This window comes from Aotus nancymaae, unplaced genomic scaffold, assembly GCF_030222135.1.
Source record: "Aotus nancymaae isolate 86718 unplaced genomic scaffold, 86718_ANA_hifiasm-v0.15.2.pri h1tg000019l, whole genome shotgun sequence".
Taxonomy (NCBI): Eukaryota; Metazoa; Chordata; class Mammalia; order Primates; family Aotidae; genus Aotus; species Aotus nancymaae.
The window spans coordinates 43,380,175-43,394,133 of record NW_026988431.1 but is presented as its reverse complement, the minus strand read 5'-3'; the positions used below and the strand labels follow the sequence as shown (position 1 = coordinate 43,394,133).

Below are 13,959 nucleotides of genomic sequence, written 5' to 3'. Positions count from 1 at the left end.
GAGAATGGGGAAAAATCTCAACAGCACTCAGGTGAACTTTCTTTCCCAGTGTGGCCTTTTAGAGTGAAAACACATGGTTTTACTTTGTATTAGTCAGAACTTTAAGACATTATTCCAAGAACAAGCATATTTTGCTGAGCGCAGTGGCTCATACCTGTAATCTCAGCACTTTGGGAGGTCGAGGTGGGTGGATCACCTGAGGTTAGGAGTTCGAGACAACCCTGGCCAACATGGTGAAACCCTGTCTCTGCTAAAAATACAAAAATTAGCTGGGTGTGGTGGCAGGTGCCTGTAATCCCAGCTACTCACGAGGCTGACGTGATAGAATTGCTTGAATCCCGGGAGGTGGAGGTTGCAGTGAGCCGAGATCGTGCCATTGCACTCCAGCCTGGGCAACAAGAGTGAAATTCTGTCTCAAAGAAAAAAAAAGAACAAGCACATTTTACACCTATAATCCCAGCACTTTGAGAGGCTGAGGAGGGCAGGTCAGGATCACATAATTTTTTAAAGTGCAAGCATTTTTTCTACACAATGATACAACTCAGAGATCCTGTCATGTCAATAAATACAGATCTACCTCATCATTTATTTTTATTTATTTATTTATTTATTTATTTAGAGACACGATATTGCTACATTGCTCAGGCTCCAGCGCAGAGCCTACTCACAGATGCCACCATTGAGTACTACAGCCTGTAACTCCCGGGCTCAAGCGACCTTCATGTCTCAGCCTCCCAGGTAGCCAGGGCTACAGGCATTATTTCCTTTTTCTTAATAGATGCAGAGGTATTGTTATAAGACCAAATATATTTTTCATATTTGGGAGATATTTTCTATCTTGCTAAGATATTTTCTCTACCACATATGAGTTTAAAGCTTATTTTGGTACTTAAAACTTGGAATATATACCCTGTGTATGATGCTTTATTCTTTCATGAAGATGCTTTTGGTTTGTAACTATTGGCAATAATATTGGAAGTAACCTAGCTTCTTTGAATTATGATATCTAAAGAGATGTAGAAAGCACCTTACTTTAATAAAATGATTAAGAAAAAGGGTGAAAATACTGTATACAAATATGAGTAGCCATCTTGAAAATGGCAACATTATCTACCGAAAACAAAACTAAATGTGTTACTTCACAAAATACTTCTAAAACACTCTAATTTTGATCTGTAAAACAACTCTGTGAAGTATATACTGACAAACAAAGATAAATTATAATTTGAATGACCCAACCCTAACCTCTCCAGATTTATATATCCAATTGCCCATTCAGTATCTCCATTTGATTGCCTAATAGATGTTTCAAACAAAGTTTCTCAATTAAACTCTGAACATCTCCTTTCCCTCAATCTATCAACTCTATTTCTCATCTCTGTAAACAGCATAGCCATTCACTTAGTTTCTCAGGCTGAACATCTTGGAGTCACCCTTGACTCCTCCTCCTTTTCCCTTACTCCCCATACCAAATCCTGTCAACTTCAAAATATAGCCATATTCCTATCACTTCTCATTACTTTAACTACTAATACTCCAAACATGACTCTTGCTTGGCTGCTTCAGCAACTTTCTAAATATTCTCTCTGCTGGCACTTTTGCTCACCTTTCACCTTCAGTGTTCTCTCCAAATAACAGCAAAAGGGCTCCTTTTATAAAATATGTCATATTACCTTACATACCTGTTTAAAACTTACTTATTTATTTGGAGATGGAGTCTCACTCTGTTACCAAGGCTGGAGTGCAGTGGCATGATCTCAGCTTACCACACCCTCTGCCTCCCAGGTTCAAGGGATTCTCGTGTCTCAGTCTCTCGAGTATCTGGGACTACAGGTGTGTATGCCACCACAGCTGGTTAGTTTTTTATATATTTAGTAGAGACAGGGTTTCACCATGTTGCCCAGGTTGGTCTTGAACTCCTGAGCTCAGGCAATCCTCCTGCCTTGGCATCCCGAAGAGCTAGGATTATAGGCCTGAGCCACTGTGCCCAGCCTAAAACTTATTTAAAATAAATTCCAAAGTCTTTATCATGGCTGACAAGGCCCATCATATTTGACCCCTTGCTCCTTCTCTAACCTTATCCCCTGCCACTCCCTCCCTTGTTCACTACTCCAGCTATTGTGGCTTTATGCCACACTTTGGAAACAGCAAGCATGCTTTATCTTCAGTTGCTGTGCTTGTTGTTCCCCCTCCTTGGAATACCCTCCTTCAGAAATCTGCATGACTCAGCCTCCAACTTTAGATTTGTGCCTAAATTGCGATGCCTCACAGAAGCTTTCTCTGACCACCCTATCTAAAATAGCTGCCTTCCTTTCATCTCTGTCATTCTATATCCCCTTATGCTAATGTTTCTCTTCATAGCATTTATCTCTACTTGACATTATAGCACATCTATTTGATTATGTGTTCATTTCTTCTCTCCTACCCTAGAATGCAATAAAATGATGATAATCACAATAATAACAGCTGAACAACCATTATATGATTGCTAAGAACCAGGAAGTCTTCTAGATGCGTAACAGGCCTTAATTCATTCAATCCTCATAGTAACTCAATGACTTAGATACTATTATTATCCCAATTTCACAGATCAGAAAAACAGAAGCATATAGATATTAGGTAATGTACCCAAGGTCATACAATTACTAGGTGGTAGAGCTAGGATTCAAACCCTGACAGGCAGTACCCAGAAAGCACTTTCTTAACTACTGTACTCTACTACCTCAATGAAAGATATGAAGGTAGAGCCTCTGACTGTATCATTACTTGCTATAGTCACAGTGCCTAAAACACTGCAGAGTAGGCTGTCAAAAAGAATTTGTTGAAGGAAGAAAGCAAAGGAAAAAAAGGAGAAAAAAATGACGAAGAGATATTAATAACTTGACCTGGTTATACAGTTAAATATTTACACAGTTTGGACTCAAACTTAAGGCTTCTGACTCCTTATCTAGGCTCCTGCCACTCTGCCATTGCATGAGTTTTCTCATATATCTTCTCTCACATGATTTTCACAAATTTGTCAGGTAAAATAATTATTAAAAGTATTTACACTATTATAGATGAAAATAATGAGCTTATAAAGATTAAGTAACTTTACACAGATACCTGGTTCATATAGTAACTAGCCAGGTTTAGAATAAACATGTATTTCCTGGTTCTGAAGTTGGTATCCTTCCTACCACTTTCTGCTGTTTCCTAAAGATAATGAATGTTATTGGCTGACTGAATTAATCCATTCTGTTCCTGGCTGAAATAAAAAGTTGGTACATTCCTTACACGAAGTATCAATAGGAAGGGGTTTTTAAAATTTCCTTTTGTTTCCAATGTTAGTATCTCTACTTGGTATAAGATACCAATATTCCTAGGGAAAGCCTTGAAAAGAGGGACAGATACAAGTCTCTTTTGATAAATCCATGCTTTTCTTACCTCTACCAAGTAACAGCACAGATGAAAATGGTAAAGATCTTTACAACATTTGTCTCTGAACATATAAAATGTTTAAACACATGCGCAAAGATGGAGCAAAATATCATAGAGAATAATCTAAGCAACAAAGTCAAGAACCAAAATTCTGAGCAGTCTTTGAATAACAACTCAGTTGAAACATTTCCATGGCAACAGCAGGCTTATATGGTTATGTGCAACTTTTAATATTGAACATATTCTCTTTAGGAGCTAACATGATTATTGCAAAAAGTGTTTACAGTATTATAAAGACAAAATAAGTGATAAAGGGAACTGACAATTTCAGCCTGCAAAAGTTTTACTGAAAACATGTCAAAGGAGTAAATAGTTTACAAATAATAACCAGTTCGTTCAATCCAAAACATATTTAGCTCTTGAGAAGGTCTTGAAGATTTGCTAAATCCTTACACAAAGAGTAAGTAACTTGCTCAAAGTCATACAATTGATACAAGTAGGATTTGATTTTGAATTCAGGCCTATCTATTTCCAGACTATGCATGCTTTACATTTTGCCAATAAGTGTATACGGATCACAAAAGTTACTGCCCTGGGATGTATCAAGTGGGATAATTTTTTTAAGAGGGGAATAGTTAAAGGAGGAGAAGTAAAATGTGTCATATTGGCAGTACTAACACTACCAGTTCATTTGATAAGTAAACTCACTTCATCAAGTAAGTCCTATAATTCCCATGTAGTAGCTGTCTAATTAGTCCTGAAATGCTAAAACTTCTTATAGGTACTTAATGGATTTACAGTCATGAAGATTAAATCAACTAGGAGGTTAAAATAATAATTTAAAATATAAAGAAATTCACTAAGAAATACATTAATGAATTTTACTCTTTATATATTATAATTTTGCCTTACTATATTAGGATTAAGAAGGACAAAAACAAAAACAACAGAAAACACTGTCATAGGCTAAAAGAAGACTTTCTGGTTAAGAAATATAAAATATTTCCTATTCAGGATGTAGTTATTTAAACTAAATACATTCCAATGTTTTCTATCAGTCTGTAGCTTTATGTCTATACTTTGCTCTACTTTGAAAATATGAATCAATAGGACTTAGTAGCAAAAGATATTATGGCTATGCACTAAAAAATATAAAATAAAATAAATTATAACCATCAGTGTTGACAGTAAATCATCTTAGTATCAATTAGAAAAGTTTTGATAATACCCCATAGTGCCCTGAGTCAAAGAAACTACATTAAGTGAGGCATACAGCTTAAGTCAGTGTCTTATTATAGCCAGTTATTTCACTAAAATTGGCTCATTTTTCCCTACAAGCTAATAATTAGTAGAGAGTAAGGAAAGACATTCCCATCTGAAATGAAAAACTATGAACATGCCAACGTATGACAAAGGACAAATAACCAACTGGTATAAGAAAGCACAAATATGTGGCTTTGAAATTCCAGAAGGTTATAGCAGCTACTGAGTACTTCTAAATACCCTAAAATGTAATGCTATGACTCTCTAAATAAATTACAAAAAGCCCTTTATGGCATTCTTAACTCAGCATGTTTCTCTCTATTAAAGGTGTTGTACCCCCTTTGGTTTTTACCAAAATATCAATAAATAAAACACATGTTTAAAAAAACAGTTCAGAAAAGAAAAAGTAATTTTCATCTCTATTATGAATAAAATCATCCAAAGAGAATTAAGAATGGGGAATTATCTGATAGAGAAAAAAATTTGATTTTTAAAAAGAAAATGAGAGAAGGAAAATCCTGTTAATTTTTAGTTACAAATTATCTGTCAAACAGGAGAGAAGAAAAGTGATACCTGTACTTACTGTCGTTGGATCCCATGCTAATGAGGTCATCAGAATCAACATTGTGAACTATGGCTGCTTTGTATCCTGCTCTCTGGGCATTTAAAACCTGCAAATAAAAAAAAATCATGTTATAAGGAAGACAGTGGTTTGTCGTAATATCCCTCAACTCTATAAATCAACAAGTCTATACTATATATCTAGGACTGGATTATGAACATGTAGAAATAAATCTTAGGTATGTCTTGAAACATACAGATGTTTTACAACTGATTATCAAAAACTTCTTGAAGTAAATAAAGGATGAGGATATAAGCTAAAACATTAAAAGGACCCAAACCAATAAATCTGTGTTTCTCTAAAGAGGTAGAAACCTGCTGTAATCAGGGTTACGAGTTATCAGACCTAGAACACTTAATTCCTACCTCTGCCCATATGAATTAGTGGGATGAACTTGAGCAAATTATTTCTTTTGTAATCCTCAGTTTCCTAACCTTTGAAATGAGAATGACAATATTCTTCTCCTATGTAAAATAATACTTTTAAAATGCATAATACTGTGCTTAATACATAGTAATGAGTCAGATAAAAGCAATTCATATGGCTAGCTTGATCATCCAAAATATTCTGTAAAATTCCTTTCTAAAGCTTTTTAAAAAATTAAAAATACCTGCAGGCAGAAGTTGCTTACTCTAGCTATTTGATCTTTCTTAAAGTTAGCCTCCAAAATAGTAACATTTGCACCATAAGAATATAGTTGGATGTGTGGCAGAATTTTCTTACATGAAAGATCTGGAAAGTGTCAAAACATGTTATTACATCTCATTTTAAAAACAATACTCTAAGTAAAAATAAACCCAGACCTAAACGACTTATTGTATGACCTTTAGACTATTAGCAAAAATGAAGGATCAGATCATTATTTGCATATTGGTTGAATGAAATAAAAACTGGGAGGGCAAACATACATATACATAGTTTTGAATACTTGAAATACTTTTGAATATATAGAGTTCTGAATACTAATCATAGTAAGAAACTCTTGAAATACATTACCTTATGAGCATTGCATAATGGTATGTCTCAAAGTGTTTGAGTGTTAAGTGTTCTTAAGAAACAGGCATATTAATTTTTTAGAAGAATTTCCAGGTCTAATATTAGCTCTGTTTTAGTTATCAACATTATAATGATTCAACACTGAGTTATGTTCCAAAGGTCCAGGGAAAGCCCAAAGAGTCAAGTTCCCAAAAGGAAAAAGGATGTGCAATTATTCAGACTCTGGATCTGAAAGCTAGGTAAGAGAAATGAGATCTACATATTCAACCCCAGTAAGGTCAGTTGGCTTGGCACAGAGAAAAATTCTCTTCTACACTATTCTTGACTTCTCTAAAACTACCCCACCAATTCCAGTTAGATTTCTGAAACAGACAACAGTGTGGATAAATCAGAATAATATTATCCTATTACTGAAAAAACTAAATCTGTAGGAGATATGACTACCCCAAGAAATTAATACTTTGTTCATCTTACAGCCTCCATAGCATCTATGAAATAGCCTGACACAGGGTAGGCACTTATTAAATATTACTTGAATAAATTCAATGTATTTTTTAAATGTGCTTAAATTAATTGCTCATAACAGTACACACACAGGAGATAAAATCAGGCAGAAAGTGATTTTTTAAAAAACTAATTAAAATAATATAAATTGTTCACTGGCACAGGACTTACTGCTCTAATGTAGGAATAATGGCAAGAAATCAACCAGTCAACAAAACTGTAACAAGTATGTTTTGGAGTTGTGCAAAGAAGGGTCAATAATCAAAAAAGTAAGTTTAGCATTTTTGCATATAAGTATGTTTTATTTTTAGGTGGATTTTGTTATCCAATGAATATTGAGAAAATGCCAGTTCCCTACAGCCTCTTCCCCTTAGATATCATTATTTTCCAAAGGGAGGAAAAAAATAATCTCTTATGAATGCAGTTTATAAACCTTAATTATTTGTTACATATATTAACTTATTATTTATGCATTATATTACCATGGCAGTACAGACTTCACTTGGCTTTTATTTAAACAAAAGTATACTCAGTTGGGGTTACTACTAGTTTATCTGATGCTTTCATGACCATTTTAACTTTTGTCAAAAAGCTAACCAAGGAACTGAGGAGAAATGTTTCTTTCCACACCCAAAAAATAACTGTGGCCAAAGACACAATTTAAGAAATATAAAATTAGACCAATACTAAAAGCTGTTTCCCGCTAATGCAAAACTTGTTTTAAATTTCTTTTTAAAGCCAACCAGTGCACACAGTCATTGAAATTACATAATTTAACTTTTTTCCTTGAGTAAAAATATATATGAAAGCAAACATGCAACATGTTAGAACACAGAGAAAGGTGGTCTCAGGAACCACAACAATGAGTAAAAACCATAGCTGAATTCAGCAAGTAGTTGCTGAGCTTACATAATGAATAAAATAACTGTATCCATATTAGGCACAATGTGAAACCTGATGGTCAATCAGAAAGCCATTATCCTTCACTGGCAGTCAGTATTTGTTTAAAAACAAACAAACAAACAAACAAACAAACAAACAAAAGTTATTACCCTTAAGGAAATTTCAATACTCATGGATAGCCAAACAGGTCAGTTGCTTTCTTGACCCTGTGTAGAACCGGCTTTGTCTTGTGAATGCCTATCAGTACTTCAAATTCCATCATCTCCATGAAGCCTGTCCTATCCTGTACCCCTATGCCACATGTACCCACATTAATTTCTCCCTGCTTAGAGTATTTATATCAATCTATTTATATTTTTCTTCAAGATCTTATATAGTGTCTTATACTTACACATATTCATGTCATATCCCAGGGGTCCCCAACCTTTTTGGCACCAGGCACTGGTTTTGTGGAAGACAACTTTTCCACCAGGGAAATGGTTTCAGGATGAAACTGTTCCATCTCAGATCATCAGGCATTAGTTAGATTCTCATAAGGCGCGTACAACTTAGATCCCTTGCATGCACAGTTCACAGCAGAGTTCACGCTCCTATCAGAATCTAATACTGCCACTGATCTGCCAGGAGGCAGAGCTCAGGCAGTAAGGCTTGCTTGCCTACTGCTCATCTCCTGTTGTGCAGCCCGGTTCCTAACAGATACGGTCCCACAGCCCAGGAATGGGGGACTCCTGTACTATCCCACTTCCCAAACAGGTCTTCAGGAGGTACTTAAATCTGCAGTTGTCTACATATAAACTTTTCTAGAGAGAAGAGACAAAGTAATAATCTTGCAAGAGGCTTTCTTACTCTCAAATTATTACAAATAATCAATATAAATGAATGGATTTATAACAGTCTATCATGTTTAACTAAATCTAGCCATTAGGCTCTTAAGACATATTTCTCCTAAGGTGTACCAAGGAAGTTAGGAGAAATATGTCTTTCACACATCCAAAACGCACTTGTTTCTATAAATACAGTATAAAATTATATCAGTATCAAAAGCTGTTCTCTGTTAATAATAAAACTCCTAAAATAGAAACCTTGGGAAACCACTAAAATGGGAAGAAATTCTGTAGGCATAAGTGTCATCTCCGAAAAAGAGAAGCATGTTTTCAAAACTGTAGAAAGTATGAAGGCTTTCCCAAGGTTTTTGTTGTTTTTATTGATTTTTTAAAATAAAGAAATGAAATTAAATCAAAGAACACATTAACATATGGACAAACAGGCTTATGAATACAAACAAGGAAAATACATCCATGTTTATGAACTATAAAACTCATGTGTCAGTCAAATTAAATTACATTTTCAACTAAGCAGCAGCTGGTATTTTTAAGAACACATGAGGCAGAAATAAATTTTAAATCATTTAGTAAGCATTTGCAAAGTTTCCCATTCATAAAATGCAACCTCAAACACATGGTGTCAGATGGAAGCAAAGAACTTAAAGATTCATGAAACAAAGCATGCACAGGGAACAAATCTAAATCCAAAACAACCATCAAAACTGAAAACTACATTATAAAGCCTTCTAAATTGTACTGGCAATCTGCCTTTTTAAGGACACTGATCAGAGCAGTTCGCTCAAATTGTGGTAGATGCACTGAGTATTTTACATCCAATAAATAGATTAGATGCAACTAAATTATATAAACCAGGTGGTACCTAACCAAGAGGTTTAAAGAAATATGGAACTGCTCGCTTCTTGTAATAAATAGCAAGTCTGTCAGAAGATAGCAGATTGCTAATGAAAGAGTCTTCAATAAGACAGGTTCTAAAAGGAACCCTGGGAACAACACAATAATTCATCTTATTTCTAAACTGAACAAATTCATAATACTGACACTAATAAAACATGCCTTGTAAGAAAAGAGAAATGATTATGCTGTTGAGATGATCATGAATAGAGATCTTTTTAAAAGAAACCTCTGTGTGCTAGTGCCTTATACATATTATCCCTAATATTCAAGACAACTCCACAATGCAGGTATTCTTTTCTATCATTTAGAAATGAGGAAAGATAGGTAAGTGTAACTACCATGAGCTCACACTTAGGCAGGGCTGAGATTTAAACACTGCTTTGTCCGGTTAGATAGAGAAGCATGAGGTTGCCCAGTGGATCAGGATGAAGCCCAGGATCACTAACCTTATATAACATTTTACAAATGTTCAGAAAGAGGAACTGAACTGACAAAGCATCAAGATGCTAACAACATTAATTTTAAAATCCTGTAGGCAAAATAAAAATCTATAGACAAAACAACACAAGCCAAGAAGAAATATGTTAAAATATTGGAGAGTTGATCGAAACTTAGAGGAAAAAGGCTGTGGGATGAAATACCTATGGCAGATTTTATGAGACTTGAATTACACCTCAACAAAAAGAAAAAATTCTGGTTAACAGTGGGAAAAGTTGGGGAAAGTTTTTCATATGGGAAGAGAGCTACAACAGGGCAAATGGCATGTTCACATTCAAAACAAAACAAAAAACACAGTGACGTGACTTAAAGAAGAGTGTTACTGAAAGGCAGAACAGCAGATTAGTAAAACTACAGACTCTCGAAACTAGACTACCTGGGCTCAAATCCTACTTCTATTAGACATGCAAGTGATTTAATGCCTATATTACTAATATTAAAATATACACAACTTAATTAAATTATTGTTTAATCTAAGGATTAAATAATTTAACACAGGAAAAGCACTTAAAACAGTGCTCAAACAGGACCTGGCACATATGAAGTAAGAGTTATGTTTATTGCCATTGCTATTAGTGTTTATTGTTGGAGAGTCAGAAGTGAGAAGGAGAGAAAAAAGGGACAGATTGTACAGTAAGTACCCTGCTCCTTAGAAAAGGAGCGTGTGGTCTCAGTCAAGAGTTCACAGTAGGCACTTGAATAAGGGGTTGACATGGCTAAAACGCTGCTTTGGAACCATCTGGTAATGATTACATTGATGTGGAGAGGAGAGACTGAAGACTTAGGAACTGTTATGACAAGGCAGGATGGCAGCAATGATGTGAAAGAATACTATCTTATTCTTCAAACCAAAAACTTAGAGAACTTGGAGAACAGCTTTGGTCAAAATGGGAAAGCTGAGAAACAGTTTGTTTTGATAGGAAAGCAGCAGAGACTGGCTTTAAGCACACTAAATTTGAGAGGTAGTAAGTTTTCCTAGGTAGGTAGAACACAACAGATTAGGACTGAAGACAAAAACTTTCAGATTTTCAGCAAATTAATCTATTTATTCATTCAATAAATATTTGGGACAAATCTAGTCACCGTGTTGTTGAAAACAAACTTCTAATAAAATGCAATCCATTCACATTATTACATTTCCTATAATCTTTAATCCTCTTTAACATCTATATGTAAACTAAGTTAAGGTACTTCATTGTTCCTTTGGGAAGAGATGTTGCAAATAAACAGACGTGTATATGTCCAAGTTACATACCTGCAAGAATGGTAAGAGAGGTGACTTTCCATGGTGAATTATAACCTTGAAAATAACCCAGTTATTATATCAGACAGGAGTCTAGATATTCATGTAAAATGACACACACTTAAAACAAGAACATTATTTACTTGAAATATAAATCTGCATTTCAAGTTCTAAAACTTTTACCTGAATTATAGTGCTGTTTTGCTTTCAAGGAGAAGAGAGGAAAGAGTAAAGAGAACTTTCTCTTGCATCCTGAATACCAGTTCAGCCACAGTAGAATAGGGCACTGAACATTCACGAGGCCCTCATTCCAGGCCCTAGCTCATGAACAACACTTCTAGATACACCATGAGCAGAAAGAGAACCTGCTGCTTTGAAAAGAAGGACCCAGTCCTGGCAGGACACCCAGGTGAGCCTTGGGCCCTGAGATATGCTGATTTTAGGTATGACCCAGCACATTCCCACCTGTGGTGTTTATGGTACAAGACTCCTTCCATTTGAGAAAAGCAGAGGGAAAGGGAAAGGAGATTTTGTCTTGCACCTTAGGTACCAGCTCAGCCACAGTAGGGTAGAGCAACAAGCAGGCTCTTGGGGTCCCTGACTTTAGGCCTAAGTTCTTGGACAGGATTTCTGAACCTGCCCTGGGCCAGAGGGGAGCCCACTTCCCTGAAGGGTGAGTCTCAGGCCTGACAGTATTCACCACAAGCTGACTGAAGACCCCCCGGATTTTAAGTAAACATTGGCAGTGGGCTGGCAGAATCCCCTGTGGGCTGGTGGTGGTGGCAGCCGTACAAAGACGTCCTCTGCCTATGGAGAGCGGGGGAAAGAGCAGGAAGGATCTTGTCTTGTGGTTTGACTGCCAGCTTAGCTGCAATAGAGTAGCCTATCAAGTAAATTTCTAAGGTTTTTTACTCTAATCCCTGGTTCCCAAACAGCAGTTCTGGACCTATCAGGGGCCTGGGGAACTTACTGCCCTGAAGGGAAGGGCACAAACCTGACTGGCTTCACCACCTGCTGATTGGAGAGCCCTAAAAGCCTTGAGTGAATATAGGTGGTAGACAGGTAGTGGTTACAGTGGGCCTTGGGCAAGACCCAGTGCTGTGCTGGCTTCAAGTCTGATCCAGCACAGTTCCAGTGGTGGTGGCTGCAGGGATATTTATAGTACCATACACCCAGATCCAGGCAGGCAGCTCAGCACAGAAAAAGAGAGAGACTCCATCTGTTTAGGAAAAAGTAAATGAAAAGAACAAGAGTCTCTCCCTAATAATCCAGAGAATTCTTCCAGATCTTATCCAAGACCACAAAGGCAGTACCTCTATGAGTCTGCATTATTGGACTTGAAGCCTAAGTCCCTTTGACTACCTGGACAACTTTCTTAAGAAGGATGAGCACAAATAAGCCAAGGTTGTGAAGATTACAATAAATACCTAATTCTTAAATGCTGAGACACTGAAGAACATTACAAGCATCAAGATCATACAGGAAAACATGACCTCACAAAATGAATGAAATGCAGCACCAGGGACCAATCCTGGAGAATGACCTTTCAGACAGAGAATTCAAAATAGCTGTGTTGAGGAAACTCAAAGAAATTCGAGATAACACAGAGAAGAAATCTAGAATTCTATTAGATAAATTTAACAAAAAGACTGGAATTCTTTAGAATCAAGCAGAAATTCTAGAGTTGAAAAATGCAACTAACACACTAAAGAATGCACCAGAATCTCTTAATAGTAAAATAGATCAAGCAGAAGAAAGAATTAGTGGGCTATTAGAAAATAGAGGTGACAAAAGAAGAAAGAATAAAAAACAATGAAGTGTGCCTACAAGACCTAGAAAATAGCCCCAAAAGGGAAAATCTAAGAGATACTGATCTTAAAGAGGAGGTAGAGAAAGAGACAGGAGTAGAGAGTTAATTCAAAAGGATAATATCAGAGAATGTACCAAACCTACAGAAAGGTATCAACACTCAAATACGAGAAAGTTATAGAACACCAAGCAGATTTAACCCAAAGAAAACTACCTCAAGGCATTTCAACAATCAAACTCCTGAAGATCAAGGATAAAGAAAGGTTCCTAAAAGCAGCAACAGAAAAGACACAACATACAACGGAGCTCCAACACGTGTGGCAGCAGACTTTTAAATGGAAACCTTATCAGCTAGAAGAGAGTGGCATGACATATTTAAAGTGCTAAAGGAAAAAACCTTTACCTTAGAATAGTGTATCCAGCAAAAAATGACATTCAAGTATGAAGGAGAAAATAAAGACCTTCTCAGACAAACAAAAGTTGAGGGATTTTTATCAATACCAGACCTATACTACAAGAAACGCTAAAGAGAGTTTTTCAATCTAAAAGAAAAGGATGTTAGCAAGAAGAAACCATCAGAAGGTACAAAACTCATTGATAATAGTAAACACACAGAAAAACACAGAATAATTTAATATTGTAATTGTGGTACACAAACTACTCTCAAATAGAAAGATTAAATAATGAACTAATCAATATTAATAACTACAACTTTTCAAGACATGGACAGTAAAATAAAACATAAAGGATAACAACAGGCAGGGCATGGTGGCTCATGTCGGTAATCCCAGCACTTTGGGCCAAGGCAGGCAGATCACCTAAGGTCAGGAGTTTGAGATCAGCCTGTCCAACATGGTAAAACCCCGTCTCTACTAAAAATACAAAAAACTAGCTGGGTGTGGTGGCAGGTACCTGTAATCCCAGCTACTTGGGATGCTGAGGATGGAGGATCACTTGAAGTT

At 36.1% G+C, this 13,959-nt stretch overlaps 1 protein-coding gene across 2 annotated transcripts in view; it reads right to left on the bottom strand.

The window, feature by feature from the left end:
- RNF13 (ring finger protein 13) overlaps window positions 1-13,959 on the bottom strand; it is a 167,319-nt gene that overhangs the window by 64,917 nt on the left and 88,443 nt on the right. Inside the window, exon 5 of one of the 2 annotated variants that reach the window (XM_012437070.3) lies at window positions 5,267-5,354. In XM_012437070.3, the coding sequence (XP_012292493.2) occupies window positions 5,267-5,354 (88 nt within the window). Of the gene's footprint in view, window positions 1-5,256; window positions 5,355-13,959 lie in introns of both variants that reach the window. The other variant, XM_064378793.1, reaches the window with a different exon arrangement.